Source organism: Gossypium hirsutum, chromosome A13 (assembly GCF_007990345.1).
Source record: "Gossypium hirsutum isolate 1008001.06 chromosome A13, Gossypium_hirsutum_v2.1, whole genome shotgun sequence".
In the NCBI taxonomy this organism is placed as follows: Eukaryota; Viridiplantae; Streptophyta; class Magnoliopsida; order Malvales; family Malvaceae; genus Gossypium; species Gossypium hirsutum.
The window spans coordinates 5,517,326-5,540,302 of NC_053436.1; the positions used below are offsets into that span (position 1 = coordinate 5,517,326).

General features: G+C 29.7%; 1 protein-coding gene and 1 pseudogene across 1 annotated transcript; one reads left to right on the forward strand and one right to left on the reverse strand.

Annotated features, from left to right (window-relative positions):
* The first annotated feature begins 2,982 nt into the window (after nt 1-2,982).
* On the forward strand, nt 2,983-4,911 carry LOC121212219 (cyclin-D3-1-like; annotated as a pseudogene).
* A 15,729-nt stretch (nt 4,912-20,640) lies between these two features.
* On the reverse strand, nt 20,641-22,783 carry LOC121212220 (cyclase-like protein 2). Its single transcript, XM_041084602.1, has 6 exons — nt 22,237-22,783; nt 22,046-22,090; nt 21,408-21,480; nt 21,211-21,308; nt 20,980-21,050; nt 20,641-20,885 (listed from the first exon to the last, which is right to left on the reverse strand). Exons 1-6 carry the CDS (start codon nt 22,550-22,552, stop codon nt 20,760-20,762), a joined length of 729 nt encoding a protein of 242 aa, XP_040940536.1. The 5' UTR covers nt 22,553-22,783; the 3' UTR covers nt 20,641-20,759.
* Nucleotides 22,784-22,977: the final 194 nt, after the last annotated feature.

Here is a 22,977-nt window from a genome sequence, read left to right on the forward strand (position 1 = left end):
TATAAAAAATTACAAAATGGTGTAAAACCACTTAAATTTTATATTGGTGGAAGTGAATCCCTCCCATTTTTTATTATTTAAGTTTATGATTTGAGTTAGTGTCATAAGATAACTGAACATCAACTAATTAAAGAAATTACAAAAATGTCTTTATGTAATTAAAGTAATTTATATTATTCAAGGGCATTTTTAGTCTTTTTCATCTAAAACAAACCCATTAAAAATTTGCACGTCATTTGGATTTGAACCTATACTATTTACACTAATAAAAAATTAATTGTATTATGCATATTCTATTACCTCCATCAATTATATATCTATACTTATTATTATTTAATCTTATAGCTGAGTTGGTGTCACGAGTCAAACAAGCACCAACAAAGTTAGGGAAATTATGTTTATACTATTATTTAAGCTTTTGACTTAGGGTTGGTTTGGAATGGGCAGTGTGTTTACTTACAGTTAGTGGAAAAATAATGGTACCGAAGAGATTAGATACTATAGCGTGAGACAAAAAGTAAGCTAAACATTAAAATAAATTACGAAAACGTCATTCTGTAATTAAAATAAATTATATGATTTGAGGGTATTTTAACCATTTTATTTTTTCTAAAAGAACTCAATAAAAAATAATATGTAATTGAATTTTATATTAATAAAATATTAACTTTACCATTAAATCAAAACTTTATTTTAATATAATATTTACAATATTTATTAAACTTTTTATATATCCTAAATATATTTTTAAAAATTTCACTAATGAAAATTTAAATAAAATATACAATTTTTTTTATTAAACATAGGGATGATCTTCGTATTTTAGTTTAAACGTATATAATTAGTATGTAGTATCTGGGCTATTGGGCCGACTCTAGAGTTAACTACGTGACCCAATAGCCAGGCCCTATCTCTCTCTTTATATATATATAATTTATTTTTATAATAATATAGTAATTTATAGTAAATTTTAATTATCTTATATGGACTTAATAATAATTAAAATTTACTATAAAATACTATATTATTATAAAATAAATTTTGATTGTTAAAGAAAATGTTTATATAATATTTTGTAATAAATATAATTTATGTTATATTTTTTCATTAAAAATAAATTTAAAAAATTTTATCAAACAACACAAAAATTTACAAATTAATTTTTAAAAGTAAAAAAAAATTCATATCATAAATTTTTTTCTTCAAAATCTAACCAAATCAAAACTATAATAATCTTTAGGCCGAAATACTGAAATTTTTTTTTTAAATTACAAAAATCGGTCGAAATTTTAGAAATTTACGGGAATAGGTCAATTTAGGTAAAACACTTCCAGCTTCAGGGAAAACTCAAAAAATCGTTAGCACGCCACATCAGCACTAAAAGTGGCGGCACCAAATTTTTTATTTTTTATTTTTATTTTTTTGGTGCCACCTATTAATGTGAAAATAAAATTTACAAAAGAAGCCTTTATATAGACTCAAAATATCATTTCCCCTCATTTTCTTAAGCAATATGATATATGAGATATGTGTATATATAGACTTATGAATAGATTTTCAGTTTGTTCCTAAATAATGTGGGATTGCTTCCTTAAATTGTGATATATAGACAATGTGTATATATAGACTCAGGAATAGGTGTTGTTACTTTTAGTGTTGATGTGACAAAAAATACTTCTAGTTGGAAGCATTTTTATGTTAATATGCTGAAAACGAGTCTAGTTGGAAGCATTTCATTGGTGACACTAAAAAAAAACGCTTCCAACTGGAAGCATTTTATCAAAATCAAACCATTCTCATAAATTTTCAAAAATTCAACCTATTTCTGTAAAAAATATTAAAAAAAAAAAGACATTTTCTAGAATTTTATTCTAATCTGTATTTACGCAGCAACGTATGAACATAAAAATAATAAAATAAAATAAAAAAGTAGGAAGAGGTAGACCTGGATTAAAAGAGGTGGGCCAAGAAAAGAAGACAAAGATTTATCAATAAACTAATTAATTAATGCCCTAAAAGGAAGAGAACTCCGATCCGATGGAAATGGAATTCAATATATATACATAAATGGGTAAGTTATAATTTCAGTACATTAAATTTATTCATTCTAATTTTAAAAAGTTATTAAATCGTCACTGAACTATTTTAAAGTTTTTATTTAAGCTTATGAATTAATTAAATAGTTGTTATATGACATTCTCTGTTTACATTGTCTGCATTAATCGAAAACTTTCATTTCTCTTCTCATCTATAATTTAATTTTTTCATGAAACAACGTTGAACGTCACAAATTTATAGACTAGAACAAAAAACTTTATTCTTTAATCTTTGACACTAATTGTAAGATTGATTTGTATTTAAGGTATATTCTTCAACTAGTTAATAGGTACTAAATCACTATACTTATCGTCGAATATTTTTTTTTTTGGAGCTCACTAGCCAAACTAATTAAAAAAAAAGAGTTAACTACCCATTGACTTAAATAAATAATTTCAAATAGTTCAGTGACTATTTTGTAACTTTTTGAAGTTGAGTGACCAAAATATAAACTTACTAATAATATAATGACCTTGGGCATAATTTACCCTTTAAAAATTAGCATTTGTTTTTATATTTAAAAATAAAATATTAATAAAAGATAATGTCTATATTTTAATTATATTATTCATACTTTATTATTTTCCTTAATTGTATATATTGATAATGTTATTGATTGAGTTAATATTACAAGTTAATTCGATACCAATATCATAATAAATATTTGTGGTGCATTATTTTTAATATAATATATTTACATATTTAAATTTCATTTTACTCTCAATTTAATTTATTTTTTAATCATATTTTATATATTTCATCATTTATTTTATGTTATTTTTAATTTTTTTAATAGAATTTTTAGTATTATATAATTTGGATGAAGTAAATGTTTATAACTTCATCTATAAAATAAAAGCAACCAACGTAAATTACAAAATTCTCAAACATACAAATAAATTTATTGATAAAAAGAAAAGGACAAGCGTGAAACCCACTCTGATAAAAATTCAATCCCCTCTTTCCTTTATTTCGTTCTTTGTTCTATGCCTTTTGCTCTTCCTCCAAGCTCTTTCTATCACCGTCTATACACCTATATTATTACCCTCTCTACACTCTCTTCCATCACTTCCCCTACCCAGTACTTGAGAGATATGGGTCTCTCAAGCTCCTTTCCTTCATGGATTTTTTCTTCTTTATACTGAGCTAAGCAAAGACAAGAAGATGGCAATACAGCAATATGAACAGCAGCAACAACAACCAGAGAATCACCCTTCCTTCTTGCTAGATGCTCTCTACTGTGAGGAAGAAGCGGATGCAGGGGAAGTTTTAGAGGAAGAGAGTTCTTGTGTGGGCTGTAACAATGGCGGAAACCCTTCATTTTTCCCACTGTTGTTGTTAGAGCAGGATTTGTTTTGGGAAGACGGGGAGCTTCTTTCACTTTTTGCTAAAGAAACAGAGCAGCAGCCGTCTTGTTTCAATGTGGGAACCGATGAGTCCCTAGCAATGGCTCGCCGAGAGGCTGCCGAGTGGATGCTTAAAGTCAATGCTCGATTTGGATTCTCCACTCTCACGGCTGTACTTTCCATTAACTATTTGGACAGGTTCTTAAGTACCTTTCAGTTTCAAAGAGATAATCCTTGGATGATCCAACTTCTGGGTGTCACTTGTCTCTCTTTGGCTGCAAAAGTTGAAGAGACACAAGTGCCTCTGCTCCTAGACCTACAAGTATGTTCAAAACAACAATCTCCACAATTATCCCTCATTTAAACACTATTACGCCCTGTAACATGTAATTGTTTCGGTTTTTTGTTTTAGGTGGAGGAGACAAAGTATGTTTTCGAGGCCAAAACTATCCAAAGAATGGAGCTTTTGGTGCTCTCCACACTGAAATGGAAGATGCATCCAATTACACCCCTTTCATTTCTAGATCACATCATAAGAAGACTGGGGTTGAAAACCCACCTCCATTGGGAGTTTCTTAAGCGATGTGAGCGTCTCCTCCTCTGTGTAATCTCTGGTAAGTTCCACTTTCATCAACCAAAACGACAAAACAAAGATACACCCTTTTGTGTTTTGTGCCTGTTTTCTTTCCTCGCCATTTGCTCCATTTTTATGTATCGGGTGTTTTCCCTTTTTTAGATGCAAGATCCATCCATTATCTTCCCTCTGTATTGGCTACTGCAACCATGATGCACGTCATAGACCAAGTTGAGCTTTTCAATCCCATTGACTACCAAATCAGCTGCTGAGTGTTCTTAAAATTAGCAAGGTTGGTGTTTGAATGAGTAAAAGTAGTTAAAATGGTCTCTTGTTCATCATTGTTTATGCATTTTCCATTAATAGCAAATTATTAGCATATCATTAAATATCTGCTGCTCCACTTGGTTTGGCTGGGAAACAGGAAAAAGTAAACGATTGTTACAAGCTCATCCTTGATGTATCAACAAGACCCCAGGCCCAAGGCAATGGTGGTGCATGTAAGAGGAAGGTGGAGGAGAGGGTTCCTAGCAGCCCTAGTGGAGTGATTGATGCTGCATTTGGCAGTGATAGCTCGAGCGATTCTTGGGGCACGGTGTCCTTATCGCCTGAGCAGCAGCCACCTTTTAAGAAGAGCAGAGCCCAAGAGCAAGTAATGCGTTTGCCATCACTCAACCGAGTCTTTGTAGACATTGTTGGCAGCCCTTCTTAATTATATCTCCCTTCTCTCTCTCCCTCGCTCTCTCCATCTCTTTCTTTGTCCCAAAAAGATCTATATTTATTATGCTTATGTTCACTTTTGGTTCAAGGAATCAAATGTTAAGTTAAAAAAAATGAAAAAAACAAAGTAAAAGCTGCATTGAAATTGAAGAATGTATTTTGGGTATTTTGGCACCTCCATGTTTCCATCTACAAGTGTCTTTTCAAAGCAATAGTTTTATATGTACATATTTTGAGTATTTTACTATATCACCACTACCATCACCTGTGATATGATAAATAATCATCATATGATTGATATGCGATAAATAATATGATTTTTTTGTATTTTTTATGTTTAATTATTTTTAATTTTATTTATTTTATTAATTAAAAATAATGAATTTTTTAATTTAAATTTTTAAAACTCTTTTTTTTATTTAATATCAACTCGTTAAGCATAGTTCTATACCTAATGCTAACAATATTCTTGTAGTATAACAAAAAAATTTTAAAATTATTAAAATATTGTGTAATTTGTATAACATTTAATAAATTTAGGTATTAAATTAAACCTAAAAAAATTTTAAATATTAAATTAATAAAAAAATATTTAAATTTAAAAAATATCAAATTTAAGTATCAAAGATTATATTAACTCTTTTATTTATCACTTATTTAATGTGAGTGTGTTTGTTATAGAAAATTGTTGAGTGAGATGCATAAAATAAATTAAATAATAAGTGGTAAAAAATATAAAAAATTTTAAATAAAATTTCGAGTTTAAATTTTGAAAATAGAAAAATAATAGTAAGTGTGTTTTAATTTTTTAATCGAAAAATCTTGAAAAAAGAAAATAAAATAAAGAAAAAGAAGGGTTTGTTTGCATGTGAAAGGAAGAAATGAGTTGTCGGGCAGTGGGGTTTGGAGTTGTTTGGTTTTAGACTTTTGGATTTGGAGTTTGACTTTGACTAACCTTCCCTTTTAAGGTCACCAATCATCAACATCTTCTTCTTCTTTTTCCTTTTTGTTAATAAAATAAAATATTAATTATATAAATACGACCCATGTGGAATATATTATTTAATTAACATATATTATAATTGTATTTATTAGAGATATTATTTAACTTCTGATTTCCTATTAAATGAGAATTTTCATATATTAGCTCCTAAAAAATTTAAAATTCTCTATTTAGTCCTTTAATTATTAAAAAAATCATAAATTAATATAATGATAAAATTATACTTTAATCTTCAAAAAAAAATTATTTATTTTTGTTAAAATAATTTTTTAACTTTATCCCGAGTCACATGATTTACGCAAAGTGAAATTATGGTAACCTTAAACATTAAAAATATATTAACTTGTGGCGTTTTTAAAATCAACTAAGAATAAATCTTAAAATTAACATTTTTTGTATTTTGTAATTTAACTTATGGTAAACTATAAAAAATAATCACTTTTATTTGTCTGAGTTTTTTTTTAGTCACTTATATTTGAAATGTTATATTTTAGTCACTTATATTATCGTTTTGTTACGAAGTAGTCACTCTATCATTAAACTCTGTTACCTCCTTAACAGCAATCTTATGTGGTAATCCAAATTAAATTTATTTAATTAAAAACCTATTTTCATCTGAACAACTGAACATCCAAGTTGACATTTAAAACCCATTTGAACTATCACGTAGGACTGCCGTTAGGGAGGTAACAGAGTTTAATAGTAGAGTGACCACTTCGTAACAAAACAATAACATAACTGACTAGAATGTAACATTTCAAACATAAGTGACTAAAATATAATCTAAGGTAAATAAATGTGACTATTTTTATAGTTTACACGTTAACTTATTTGCTTTAAAATTAAATATAAAAATAAAATAAACTTGTGTAATCTTAAACTTATAACATAGGGACTGATAAAGTCACTTCACCGAAAAAGAAAGTTGATGAACAGTCAAAGCCTTGGCTCCTTACTATATGGAATGATAGCAGTTTTGGTCCCTCCCAACTTATCAATAATTTAATTTAATCTCTTTTAAAATTGAAAATTGAAAATTTTATTTCCATCCCCATACAAAATTCCCAAAGGTGAATCGAAAGGGATGGGAAGGGGCTTAGCCTCTTGAATAAAATGGTTATATTCCATTTTTAGACCCTCATAAAATCTAGTGATTCAATCTAATCTTTTTAGCATAAAATTATAAAGAATGGTGACAAAATGCTTTCTCTCACAGAGGGAGGGGATGTTTCCTTCTTCCTTTAATTTTTTTTGTTGGAATCTTCCCTTTTTGTTGTTTTCCATTCCTTATTCTCACTTAAAATCAGATTAGACTAACTCCCATTTAAATCCACCATAATCCTTCCCACCTTTATAACCCTAAAGTACCACTACCCTAAACCCTTTCAATATTCTTCTTCCCCCCACACTTTTCTTTTTCCCTATTTCAGCCTTTAACCTCCTTTTTTTTTTAAAATTAAAATTCATATACCTTAGGATATTTTACCTCACTTCAAACTTTAAAATTTTCACATCGCTTTCGGGTTTGATTTTCAGATTTGAGTTTTTAGGCAAATTCGTTACATGCTCAGATAATTTCTCCACTTAAATTATTAAAAAAAATTAGATTATATTAAATCAAGTTTCGATTATATTTTCAAAATCTAATAAGAATATGCTGGTTTAAAAATGATTTAATTTTTCCACTTTGATGCAATATATGAATGGTAATATTTGAAGGCTTTGAATCTATAAAGATAGAGCATGCTTATCCACTTTTTGATATACCAAAAAATATAAAAAAATAATTGATCTATCAATCTACTTCTTTTCATTGTTAATTTTGTTTTTTTTTCGATTCAGTCTTTAATTCGATTAGTATGAATATTATTGTCAATATAGGATGATATGAATTCGATTGCGTTAAAGCATATTTTCCTCCTATTTACGGATTAGAAAGGGATTATGAGTAATTTTTAAGTATTGTAATTAAAAGAACAAGTATAATACTTCTGCTAATAAATTTCAAATATTTTATGAATGAAATATATATTTTTTTTGTGTAACAAAATAAAAGCAAAGCAAAGAAATTAAACTAGGCCCTCAAACAGGATCTTTCAAAAGGCGTAATTATATTCTTTTGTCACGAATTTATTTAACCAATCTATCTGTCTAATTTGTTCTCATCTCAAGGGATATGTTAAATACTCTAATGGAAAAGTTTTGATAAAAACTAATGAATTTTCCTAATAAGAGCTTATTTAGAATTTTCTACTTATATTTTCTGAATCTGAATGGCATCAACAGCTTCACAACTGTTCATTTGAATTAAAATACATTAGAACCCTTAATCTAGTGCAAGATTTAACCCATGAATGAAATATTTTTTTTTATATGTAAAATGCGAAAATTAGATTTAAAACAGGATGTTGGGATGTTGGTGGCATTAAATGCAAAGGTAAAGAAAAAGTTAATAGTGCCACTTCATTTGCTTCAATTAATCATTTCTCTTGTTTCATTTAATATAGTAAAATGTAGATTGGTCTTACTTTTGTACTTTATTTTCAACTCACCCATTAATATATTGTTTAAAGGAATAGAATTTAATTAACAAAATCAATAAAATAAATTGATATCCCTGTGTATTAATTGCATATGTAGACTTTAAAATTACATTAAAATTGTTGAATGTTTTGTTGTGTATTTTCTAGGTGAGGAGAATCGAATATTTATAAAATACAATTACTGTTAATTGAAATGGCGTCTTAGGTAAGCTCCATGCATGTCAATACGTACTTATTGAATTGCCCACTTGACTTTGCATCTTCTTCCTACGCGCACCTATGAACATGCAAGCCTAGCTCAAGAGCTCATCCCGCGAATCCCTAATGTCTCTACCTTGTGGGACCCCGATTCTTCTGCATTTATTCGGGTTGTGGATCGATAGCTCGAGATAATATTCGGGTTTTGGTCAATAACATGAAATACCATAACAAAAATAAATCAATAAAAGCTTATTTTAAACATGATTACACGATAGTAGATTTGATCATGGCCCAAACCCGAAATGTGAGAGGGTTTGGGCAAAAAATATAGGCTTGAGAAATGGGCTTAGACAAAAAAATAAAGCCCGTTTAAAAAACGAGCCGAGCCTCGAGTAAGGCATTTTTGGCCCAGGCCCAGCCTGAATTCACTAAAAGGCAAAAAAATCTATTTTTTAATATTATTTTCTTATTGTTTTCTCTTTGTTTTGCTACCATTTTACTATTATGTTGCTACTATTTTGTTGTTATTTGGATATTGTGTAAAACTTATTTTATTGTTAATTTTGTTATTATTTTAAAGATTATTATTTTAGAGGCATTTGCTTGTTAAGTTGCATCTATCTTAGTGTTATTTAAGTATACATATTTTTTTAAATTTCATTTTCAATTTGTTGGGAAATATCTATTTTGATGATTTTAGTATTTTTGATGTATTATATATATTTTAAAACAATATAAAAAAATATGGGCGGGCTGGGTCAAGTCTGGATTTTAACAATTTTTATCTGGATCGAGCTTGGGCAAAATTTTAGGCCCATTTTTCGGGCTGGACTGGGCCCGAACCTAGCAGACGGCCTAAAATTTTAGTTGAACTTGGCCTGAACCTGACCTGGCCCGACCCATACACACCTCTACATGATAAGAACATAAAAATCTAAAATATAATATTACAACAATATTTTAAATATTAACATAATACAAATAACAACCCTTTATAAAAAGGTGGTTAAATGAAAAAGGAAGGGAATTTTGATATTGGAAGACAAAATCTTTGACATAATGAGAGATTGTGTTGGGGTGCTTTTCTCTTCTTCTATACTTTATGGTTGGTATATATATATATATAAATGTTTTTTGAGTTGAGGGGTAAAGAATTCTATTTTCTTTAAAGAAAATCTCGGATTCTAATTTTATGAAAGGAAAATACAATTTTGAGAGAATTTTATCCTTCGTTTAAGAATCTAATTTAACTTGATTAATTTAAAATTTAATTAGTACCTTAAACGGTTTGCTCTTATATTTTATATATAGTAATTATATAACCATTGTTGCAATGATTTTATACCCTAAGAATTTATCTATATAAATATTAATATGACTATATATTTGTTTTTATCGTCTTATATTGAATAATACATTTTAATCTATTTAGAAAAATACATACTAAACATGTTTTCACTATTTTCATTATTGAAAACAAATTTCTATTTTCATTTACCAAACATATTTTTCAGCTTTTAAAAATTATAAAATGAAAACTATTTACATTGTTAAATAAGAGAATAATGCGCTTCAACGCACTCAAATCACGTCTTCTTACACTAACAATAATGTGCATACCAATCAAATTAAGACTCAATTAGCGATTTTCATCCAATTTAAATGTGTTATCAATTGACCTACACCTTTCGGCCTTATCTTAGGCCCTGACTTACCCTCCGTGGACGAACCTTGCAGAGGAACCCTTGGGTTTTCGGGGCATTGGATTCTCACCAATATTTGCGTTACTCAAGCCGACATTCTCACTTCTACTTTGTCTACTTCTGCTCACGCAAGTGCTTCACCATAAGGCGGAACGTTTCCCTACCGATGTATTTTTACATCCCACTGCAAATTGCTTACTCTTTAAATGCATTTGAATATTAGAACACCACATATTCAAATTAAGTGAAAATTCATTAACAATGTTATCAATTAAAATTTAATTTATAAATCAAATAAGGAGCAAATCCTTGGAATTAAAAGCAGAGGGACTTAGGGTTGAACAAAAAAATTGAGAAAATCAAAAATCGATTTGAAATGTATTGTTCGGTTCTATTTATATTTAATTTGATTCGGTTTTTATCTAATTTTTACTTAAATATATTTAGTTTAGTTTAGTTTATTTTTTGGTTCACAATATTAAAAAAAAATAATGAATCAAATTCTATTTTCATTTAATTTTAATTAATTTTAATTTTATATTGTTTATAATATAAAAAAATATTTTATATAAAAATTAATGGACAAATATTTAGAAAACTATATACATTTTTTAAAAAAAAATCATGAATTCAGTTAGGTTTAATTACCTCATATATTCAACTTAATTTTTTAAAAACCAAAATACTATTCAGTAACGCTTTAAAGGGATTAAACATAAAATGTAAAATGTATGAAGAGTATAAAAACCGGAACACGAAATCAAACCTTTTGGACCAAAAACCCTACACAATTCTCATGTAATTTCTCGTTCCATCTGGTGTGGTTTGTATATTTTAACTTTTTGCTAACCAGCTGTAAAGTTTAGAAGGACAACAAAAGGGATGACCATATATGAAGAAGCAGTGAAAATAAAGAAAAAAACATGGCTTACTTTTTTTATACTACCTTCTTCTATCTGTTCTCCTTTTTTGACTCCAATCTGAATCCCCAATACAAAAACCAATTAAAATGTTATCATCCCAACCTATCAATAATGCTTTTTTTTTCTCAACACAACATAAATTTCAACGTGAGTGAGCCGTAGGAATCAACTTTTTCTCCACTCATTTGTTTGTTTTCTCTTCACACTTGTAACCCCTAACCTGTGATAAAAATCTTATATGCACACACACTTTTTTTTTGTCATAACTCTTCGATATCGGTGGTTATATTAGGTTTTGATTTAATTTAATCTTGAGTCAGGTTAGAAGATATTTTTTTCTATCTACAAGATTTGGTTTATTTAACATATACAAATTTAAAATAGGGTGTGAAGTTTAATTTGTCATACATGATTAAGGGTTGGTTCCAATCGTATTATAATTACGGGTAACCAAATAATCTTAATTCATTTGGTTTTAGTTTGATTTTATCGAACTATATGCGGTTTTTTATTGGAAAACTAGGTTTGTGGTTGGACCGGTATTGTCAACTGTTTAAAAAAATTATGAAAATACTTTTATTTTAATCTTAAAACTATTTTTATATAGTTTGATTATAATTTTTTTAAAAAGTTATTTTAAGATATTTTATTTAAATTTGTAACCGTGAATATAAATATAAATATAAAAGAGTATGTAATATTTTAATACAGAACGGGTTGAATTTGAGAAAATTTTCATTCTTCAATGTCGAATTCAAATGTTGCAATTTCGAATTTGAGAGGAAATCAAAATAAGATGATTAAAAAAAAAACTCGCCCTATTGTCATACCTAATATCGGTAACGAGCTTTAATCAAGAAGTGATAACTGGGAATGAATGTGGGGATTGGGAAACTCTGACCTTAATATGAAAGTCTACCATATGCCCTTGTAACATTGATGGCCTACACACAAGTGAAGAAATATGTAAAAATAGACATGGAAGTCATAAGCAAATATATGGGGTAAGGGGGACCATACCATAGAGGGAGAGCAAATGGAGGAGGAAGCAATATTTGATGGAAATGGACCCAATGAAATCAGAAATGGAGGACACCCCAAGATCACTGTCAACTTGCCTTTGGCAATGCATATCAATTGCGTGAACCAAATAATTGTGCCAAACTCCTTATTTGTTACATCCCTTTGTGTTAAATAGTTAATGCCCGATAGTACCCAATCGGCATCCAATGTTTTGGCTGTGGCCACTATCTCCACCAAATGCCAAATTTGTATACCATGTCGCCCCCTCAACCCTTTGTAATGTAACCATATCTTCAATTTGTACAACCTGCTTCATTATGGTGCGAACATGTCATCCAACTCTTTTCACTTAATATCCTTTGGCATATCAGTAGTTTAAATATGAGAAGGGAATGTATAAAATTATGATTTTACGTTATTCATATCTCTTTCCAATAGGAGAATGACAAATCAGATTAATCATTCTGATTTTCAGCTTTTTTCTCATGACAAAAATTCAAATCCAATTAAAATTGTTAAAATTTAGAAAGAAAAATCTGATTTGTTATTCAACTATCGAAAAGAGTTAAGGATAACATAGAATAACAATTTCATACAATCTTTTCTCCTTACCTAATTGTTAATAACATATTTACCACTTTGAGACATTGTATTTATTTAATTTCAAGTCCCTTGCTTAAAATATTATCCACTATCTACTTTACAAATCTTACTTTCCACTATTAGATTTTACAATGACAAACCCTTGTAATTTGGCTTAAAATATTATTCACTATCTACTTTACAAATCTTACTTTCCACTATTAGATTTTACAATGACAAACCCTTGTAATTTGGACCGGAGCCAATTGGGTTGGGATCATTCAAGTTTTCTAATAATATATTTTTTAATTGGGTCATCTTTGATTTAAATCATTTTAAGTTTTTTGAAGTTGGGATAATTTAGACTTTAGAACCTTTCTAGTTTAGATCACTTTTAGATTCGAGCCGCTAACATTTATAATTAAATTGAGATTAGAACAAGTTGTATCTTTTTTGAACAATCTCCGTATTCGTTTTAATAATATCTATTCGTTTTGACATAATGTTTAGAATTATTTATAGCCCCTCCCCAACTCATAAATAAAAGAATAATACGATTCAACACACTCAAATCTATATTGACAACAATATTCATACTGATCAAATTAAGATTAAATCGACAAAATAAGCTGCTATCATCTGATTGTGGAAATATATATAATAAAGTTGAAAGAAAAAAAGAAAAAGAAAATGGGTTTATAATCAAAGAAAGGGTTGTAAATTGAGCGAGGACAGAGGAAAGGACATTGAAACTGTGTGATAAAAGCTGAGCAAGAACAGCTCATCGATTAGCTTGACTTGTCTAATTAATAAACAACCCTATCTAACACACTAAATGAACTGACGCGACTGCTTGGTTGGTTACCCATATTAGGACACCTTTGTCCTGGAATAATGCAATCCCTCCTTCATTTTCATCTAAAACTTACCCAAAATCACATTCCAAAATCTAATAATCACATTAAATTTTGATTAAATTCAAAATCTGACCTCTAAATGGGATAAAAAGTTCCCATTATAACTCAATGTAGAAAAAAAAAAAAGTAAAGTGGGTTATGGGGGTGGGTGGGAGCTTCTCCCTGGGTTAATGGCACTGCGTTATTACATTTTTTTATTATTAAAAAAATTCACTTCTTAAAGCAGTAAAAGATTTATTGCAATGCCAATGGCTCCTTGTAGGGTTGGCTTTTGGGCCTCAAGAGTCCCTTTTCATGGTCAGAGAAAAGGACAATTGAACTATTGGAGGTTTTTATGTCTTCCAGGGTCACCCAGACATACACAATAACTTTCACCTCAAATTTCACTTTGCTACCATCTACTAAGAATAATTAAGCTTTTTATACATTTCATATTAAAGGTGTGTTTGGCTTTTAAAATTTTAGCTACTTTTCTTGCAAAATATAAAATACTAAAGAAAATTTTGTTTTGTTGAAAAATTAAAATTGATTCTTGGAAAATAAAAATGAAATTTGGTGAAGAGAAAAAAGGGTTTCGTTGTTTTACTAAAAATATTTTTTATAAAATTGGAAAAAAATTAGAAACAATGATTTTTTTTTAATTTTATCAGTTTAAATCTACAAAAATATTTTTTTAGTAGTTTTTAAATATCAAACCTTTGAACATAGTTTAAATCATATAAATTTAAATTTTCTTTTATTTTATTTCTTTGGCTTTAATAGTAAATTGCTCTTAAATTTTATTCTAATTCATATATTTATCTTTAAAGTCAGGGCGGATCTAGGGGAACAAGAGCGGTCGCCCCATTGGAATTTTCAATTTTTTTTAATTATATATATAAATTATTATGTATTTTAGATTTAGTGTCTACATTGTATAACATTCACTCCCCATCGACCAATTTGTAGTTCATATAATTCGCCCCTTAAGTCATAAGTTTATACTTTATATTAACAATGTATTTTTCAGTTTTTAATTATATAACTTTAATAATAATAATATAGAAAAGTTGCACATGAAGATTCAATTGGAGCATTTTCATCTTGATGCTCATCAAAGCACGGAGTAATAGAAAGCTTCAAAAGCTGTCGAGTTGTGTCAAGTACTAGCTAAGACAAATAAGTTAAGTATTTATCCTCTTCTTGATAGAATTATTCGTCTTGTGCTAACTCTTCCCATGTCTACTACAACAATCGAATGAGCATTTTTAGCCATGAAAATTGTGAAGACAAGGCTTCTCAACAGAATGAAGTATGATTTTCTTTCAACTTACTTGGTGTCATACATAAAAAGAGAGATATCTTGAGAATTTTCAACAGATTCTATCATTGATGAATTCGATCTTATGAAAAAGCAAATGGTGTAATTTAGGATGCCTAATATTGAGAAATAAGATTAAAACCAATTTTTTTAAATTTAATTTTTGGAATTATAAGGATATTTATGAAAATTTTAGTATAGTATTAGTTATTCTTTTTTACATATTAGAAAGAAATATTTAATTTTATATAGTGTGATTTTTTCTTTTAATCTTTTTACAGTTAAATTATTCATGCTTTTTAAAAAAATTAAATTGATTTATATGATAAGAAAAAAAAAGTATCCGAGAATAATTGATACTTTTTTACTCGTTCAGATTTAAAAGTTTCACTCTTTAGAGTAAAATTTTGAATCCGTCCCTGTTTAATGTTATTTATTAAAATGGTACTTAAATGTACAACGAACTTTCAAATTTACATGTCATGTTCTTATTGACTAAGGGTGAGTTTGGATGGGTGATTAGGTGCGATGCGTTTAACTTACTTTTTGTCTTACGTTATAGTATAGTTACAATAACTAATCTCACTACCACCATTGTTTTTATACTATCGCAACTAAACACACTGCTCATCTAAACCCACTTTAATATTTTTTTTCGGATACAAGAAGAAAAAGCTAATAATTTTAAGATTATAAGATTCAACATGTGATATTAAAAAGTATAATTCTTGTAAACTCAGTTAATTAATAACTCGGTAGGTCATTTTAATTTTAAGACAAAATAATCCCCTCTTGAAAATTAAATTTTATAATGGCTATAAACGGTGAATATTCTCACTCCAATGTACGGAAATGGAATTTCCCAACTTTTGAAACTTGTCTGATCTGTCCCCACCTGCATATATCTATGTATGTCTGGTTCTCAGACAAAGATTTTGAGTATCTTTTTGCAGGCAAGAGGCTAAAGAATTTCAAACAGGGTCTTTGTTTGTGCAATAAAAGTTTTTTAAGTGATTGCCCCAAGTCCCAAACCCAACTTTTCGTATTGTAAGTATAGCCATTTTCATCATATTAGACCCACTCCCTCTCTTTTAATAGATATACATATACATCCTTTGCTTTTAGGCTTCAGTAAATTTGAGAGAATGGAGTTGGTTAGAATCGAACATAATTTTTTATGTTTATATAATATAGAAAAAAATTAATTTCACTCTTTTTTTTAATATAATTCAGATTTTAAATTGGTTCAAACTTTTAAAAATATTTTTTTAAAAAAAATAAATGTCTCAATTTGTAAATATATATTTACCTATTATATGAATAATTTATATTGATATACTTTTTAACATGTTAGATTCGTTTGTTATAATAGACATCGATAATGAAATAGAATAATTGTAAAAAAAAGAAAATACAGATTTTACGTGAAAATCTTTTTGAGAAAAAAAACTCAAGTAGAGGAGAAGAAATTCACTAATGTTGAAAAACGAAGTTTCAATTAGATCTATTTAAGGGTTGAAAAACATTATTTTAATTAATGTTTAATAGAAGAAGTGTAGTTTTATACGGATTTTACTTGCGCGGCATGATCTGTACCGCGAGGGTCTGTTACAACCCCAATCCGGTATTATTCTTAATGGGGATCTATGCCGGGTTTCGGCTCTCGACCTTTCGCCCCCACAGACCCTTTTATTTTGTCACTGTATTTTATTTCTTTAACAATTGATGTGATTCGGGTCTAAGATATACCATTCATGCAATAAATATATATTAAATACGCTTTATGGAATACCATTTTACCTAAGGCTGGTAAAAAAGGCAAAGGCATTTGAGATGGTAATCTTCTGGTTAAAAAGGAATTGCAGTAAATAAGTATGGTAAGAAATAGAATTACCCCTAGTTTCATTGAGTTCACTGCAGTATAAGCGTCCTTTTGCTGTCCTTGCACTATTAAATCTGCAGTAACACCGTGGTGATTGTCACACTCACAACAATCTATTAGTAGTTCATCACCACTATACTAAATTAGTTAGAATGTCAAAATCCCAACTGACCCACAATATTACAAAATAGGGTTTTGAAAGTTTTCGCCATTGTTTCAGCACAAAACCTCTCACACAGACACAAATTTGATGCTCCCAATGAAAGGAACCAACAAATAAGCCCACTCACAACACATAGTGACATACAATTGCTGCCAATACTGATGTGAACAAACCATCCAAAAAGTGGTTTAGCAATGTAGTTGGGAGACGATGGGGACATCACGTTCCTCGTTTTGTTTTATATTATTTACACTTTTGGCTATATATATGTTCCTATCTGGTTTCACAGTGAGGATGCAGCGAATCATTTTACTTCCGCTAATCACATCGGGTTGCAACTAAATTTGGAGTTAAACTACAAGGTCAAAGCTCAAACTCAGTAACTCAGTAACTTCTTACCATTGGATTTGCTGACGCCATTGTTTTATCCAACACAAAGTAGATGAGCCTTTGGGCATCCAGATTTCTAGAATGAGAAGTATCGTGGACCACTTTTTCAATTTTTCTTTTTTCTTACTAAGTTGAAGGCAAAACCCGTGACTGTGTTCCATGCTGCATAAAGAATTAATCACAGCAGGATAAACATAGTATTTGAATGGTAAGGAAAGTGATGGAAATTACTGTAATATTTCAACCGCACCATTTCACCATTCTTGAGAGAAACTCAATCATATATTTAGTTTAATTTTGTAAAAATTAATATATAAAATTTCGAGCGGTAAAAATGAAAAAAAAAAAAATTCGCCCTGACCTCAATGTTGCCATTCCTTTTGACATTGGGACTTGTTCTGGCTGAGTTATAGTTGTACATTTTCGAAGCCCAGATGCATATAAACAGCCGGTGGTTCTTGTGAACAAAATTAAACCCCCAAAAAGGAAGCTGGCCTATTATTGGAACAGCACCCATGAGCCCAACACCATACTCAATTTGGTCCAAACTTGCACTTCTTTGTTACGTTTTCTATATCGATGCTGCAAAAAGACATGATCATATTTTCTTTGATTGCAGCTTTTTAAGAAAGGTGTGACAGTCAATTTTGCTCCTTTGCTCCATTCATAGGGTTATGGGAACTTGGAGACAAGAGTTAACTTAGGCGATATTGAAACTTAAAAGGAAAATTCTTGCTTGTTGCTATATTTTAAGTTGCTTGGAGTGCATATTTATATGTGATATGGAGATAGAGGAACAAAAGGTATTTTGTTACATCTTTCTTAACTGAAGATGCAGATTAAAGAGATTGTGCGGCTCGATTAGGAGGAAGACCAATCAATAGAATTGATCGTGTTAATGCTTCACTTTGTGCTTCTTGAGATATCATTGGTTAACTTGGATTAATGAATTTCATCTTTCATAAAAAAAAAGTTAAATTCTTTTTTACTAAAATAGCTTGATTTAAAATTTTACCTTTGGGAAGGATCAAATATATATATTTCCATTTAACAATGAAACTTAAAGAGTTTAAATTGAATTATTAATATTTGTTAGGGACTAATGTTATAACTTTACCATTTAAGATGACACTCTTAAAATTTGGTGTAATGGAGGATCAAAAGCGCTCATAACATAGAGAACATTTTGATGAAAGCCTATTTATACTAAGTTTCAAATGTTAGGTGTGTTGTATGTAAAGTATGTAATTTTTTTTAATTCATTAATTAATATATTTTCTATAATCTCAAAAAAATAATTTTTTATTAATTAAATGAGAATTTGTTTACTTTTTTCTTAAAAATAAATATAGAAAATAAGATATCTTTTTAAAAGTAGTAAAATAGTAAGTCATTAGATAAAATAATTTAAGTTAAAATGAAATCAATATTTAACCAAAAAATCAATTAAACATTTAATTAATACATAAATCTATTAATAATATACAATTTTGGAAATATAAAAAAACAAATTGTAATATTAATTGGTAAAAAAATAAAATAGTTAAGCAACATGCACTAATTATAAACATATTTAATAATAATGATTAAGAAATAATTATTAGAATTTGACTTCCTTTTCAAAACAAATCCACAAAATAATTTTCACCTACATCAAATAAATAACGGATAAAAAAATAATTTTAGTGTAACAATTCATTATTCGTCGATGTTGAAAAACTTGATTTTGGAACCCGATTTCATAAACCGAGTTGTTCCAGAAAATTAAATCGAGAAGTTTACAAGATGAATAGAGAATTAGAGAATAGAATTGATTACTTAGTAATTAATGCATAAGGACAGATTAGTAAAGTAGCAAACATTAGAAAGATTAAGTGAATAATTAAGCAAAGCCTTTGAGAGTAATTAAACCATGGCTTCATTTAGTTAGTGGGAAGCCTTGATTAGTTCCATTAACCTCCACTAACCATTTCACCATTAAATATTTGCCATTAGATTAATTATATTAAAACTTGTTTAAGTTAAAATTAAAGGAAACTAAGGCCATTTCTTCTCTAGTGTCGGCAAACAAAAGAAAAACAAAAATTTGAAGGTTTCTCTCATTTTCGATCAAGTGGAGAAGGAGGAAGAAGCTCCCCAAAACCTTAAGTCCCTCTAGAATTTCTTGTAGTTTGAGTAGTTACCATGGTTGAATATTTAGAAATTTTAGAGAGGGGAAGTAAAGAACTCGAATTTAGATAGTGTTTTTGGATAGTTAGTGGTCCTTCTAATATAATTTAAAAGTCGAAATTAGATTCGATCGGGGGAATTTTGAGTTATGTAAGAATCGGATATTAGGGTTATAAATAATCAAGTTAATGTATATCATTTTTAATTTGAATGATTTGTTGTTTGAATGTGAGAATCTGATATTGTTTTCATGTTTAAATTATCAAATGTAGTTAAAGAAATGATCGAAAATTCAAAAGAGAAAAGACCGACGTGTTACAATTTGTGCTAGCCTAATTCAATTGGCTTACATAGCTTATTAAGTAGTTAAGCTTGATGACTTATGATATTAACTATCATGGTTTGATGATTTTGAAAGTGGTTGGTATGTTTTAAATAATAAAATGATTTTGGTTATGTTATTATTATGATATTTATGAATGGTTCATGTTTTGATCATCTTCAAAAGAGAAAATGTCCTATTAAACTAACAGAGATGTGGTTCGGGGTATAGTTGACATGTTTGTAGCGTGTTTGAAGGGCTTTACACTTCGTGCACGACGCCTTCTAGCCGTGTACTTGATGTGTTAGATGATTATGCTCTCATGAGATCATTGGTGCTATGGAGGAATCCCATGTATCTGATCATTGAGTATGCATTTGGTTCATAGAGACAAAAATATTATTATATGGATCTGTGTATCCGATCATTAGTGTGATGGAGGAAACTCATATGATGTGCTTTGCGGTCGAAAAGGAGGTTGGCAGCTTGAGGGTGATCAAGCTCTAGTTCAACTGATCCGCTTCGGTAGAGATACAGAGATTGTTGGACGGATCAATTCTAAAAATTTAATACGAAATTTAGCTCCACAATCAAACTTGCCATGACTATACCTCAGTGATTATAATAAATTATGAAGGGCATTATTTAGGGATGCTGCACAAGTTTCACTTGAAGGTATATAGCAGCTTGCATATCATATTTTGCATTTTTTTTCAAATTATTAGTCGAATCAAATTCTAAATACGAACACGATACATGCATTAAAATGTCGTAGTAATGCGTTTTTAAACATATCCTCTCATTTATTAGGAGCAAAGGCATGAAAATCAGTACAACATATATGTATTCCTTACCTATGGTTTGGCAAATATCTTACTAACTAGAAATCAGCATTATTGTTTTATGCAGTGAGAATGCATCTTGTTGGGCATCCATCTGCACCAACCATCCTCAAAGGTAGGCAATGAACCGTATACTTCCCCGGCTTGATTCCATCGAGGTTTAGACCTTCGACTATAACGATTTCCTGAAGAAAATCAATCAGGTTTTAGTAATGCACTCCAACACTATTCTTTGTTCATATAACTAAAAATTAACATGAGAAACCTCTTTGTTCTTACCCGACTTTTCAGCAATATATGATGAGTAGGGGCAGCATCAACATAAGCAGAAATAGATAGGTAATCGATTCCTACAATTCATAAAGACAGATCAATGGTTACTAAACACGTTCTGTTGAGGCGAGTTTTAAACTGAAATAACGACCGGACCGACATTTATGCGCCATAATTAAAGCACAATTCTCAACCCCAACATGTCTCGTTGTTAACAAAGAGAGACTGAAGTCTTACCAACAAGTTTGATGTCGGTGTTATCAACCAACCATTGCGCCCCATCCTTCTTAAACCCTGTGAAGTCTGAAGCAAACTCTCTCCTATGCATCAACCTCCTAAACACCAAAGTTGACATGTATTTCCACGACGTTTCAGCATTACTATGATTGCTTTATGAATAGGTAAAATGCGAACGTAAGTCCGTTTATGTTTACCTCTCTGTATTAAGTGTTTTGAAAAGCACACGATGAACTCCCCGGGGAATATTCAACGACTTCATAACTTCAGCTGTAGGTTGAAAATATTTTAGGTAGTGATTACTACAACTCAACACAAATAAAAGTTTATAAAGATGATGCACAGAGATCTATTTTGTGATGTTGCACTAGAGCATCCTTGCACTCATGACCTTGTATTAGAGCTTAAAGGGGCGAATTATATGAAATATAATTTGATCAGGAGGCGAATGTTATACAACGTGGACACTAAATCTAAAATAGATAATAATTTATATATAAAATACAAAAATATGAAAATTCCATGAGGGGCAATCGCCCCTGTGCACCCCTGGATCCATCCCTGACCTCTTCAGCCTGTTCAGGCATGGAGAGGCGCCCCTGGGCTCTTTTCATGTTATCAACATGATTCTCTAACATGTTCAGTATTCAAAACTCGAAAGCATCCCTGACTATAACTAGCAGGCAAGGTTTTATGATTAAACTAGTTATAACTGCATACAAATCCCAGAAACAGGAATGATTGTAGAGTGAGCTGAAGTGAAATTTAGAACCCCCAAAAGTTGTAGCAAATAAAACATGTATGATCATCAATTAAAAAGGAAAGTCCATCATACCAGTAATGTTCTTGTTTCTTGGAACATCAACTACTAGAACAGGACCTACACAAACAATAAAACATGTATGATCATCAATAATATCTCCAGCTCTAGCAAACCATAGAGATTAATGAGCTAAGTTGCAAAGAACTACCAAATTTCCAACAATGTAAACACCAAGCTAAAGGGCAAAAAAAAAACCAGTTTACCAGTAAGTGTTTGCAGGCTAAGTGTGGAAACATCAAAGCCCTCCTCATAATACTTTTGAAAGAAGTGGCTAGGGGCATCAACGTGAGTTCCAGTGTGGGTTCCCAGCTTAAACTCGGATTCATTAGCCATGGACCCATTTTTAATGCTGGAAACAAGCCAAATGAAGTGACCAAGTCCCTTCTGGGAGTTAAAAGTGGGCAACTGGGAAGTGATTTTGTGAGTTATATCAAAGATTTTGGCATTACCATCACTGTAAACTACAGCAGAACTGGAAAGGATACAGAATAACAGCAGGAGCGTGTTATTATTGTTCATGGTAGTAAACTAGTTTCAGATTAAAGAAGCTTTGAGGAGTGTTAGTGTGTTACAGCTGGTGAGTTCTCTATAAATGACAGATAGGAAATAGATCTTGCCCTGGGAATAGATCATGAAGGAGTTGAACTGAATAGAAAACGTAGAAAAGAGGCCCTCCTATTTAATTTTTTTTTCTTTTCCATTATTTTTTATTATATTTGTCAATTAATAGAGATCTAAATTGTCAAACATGTTGATGGAGTGATAATTTTAGCTTTTATCTTATCTTTAATTTATGAGAATGGTCTATGTCAACCCTATCCTTTTTATAAATTAGATTTTTTTGTTAATTTTTAATATTTTTAATTAGGTTTGAATTTTTGTAGGAGAAAAAAAGTTAAAAATAGGAGAAAAAATTTGATTTGTTATTCTACTTTTTTTTTTGA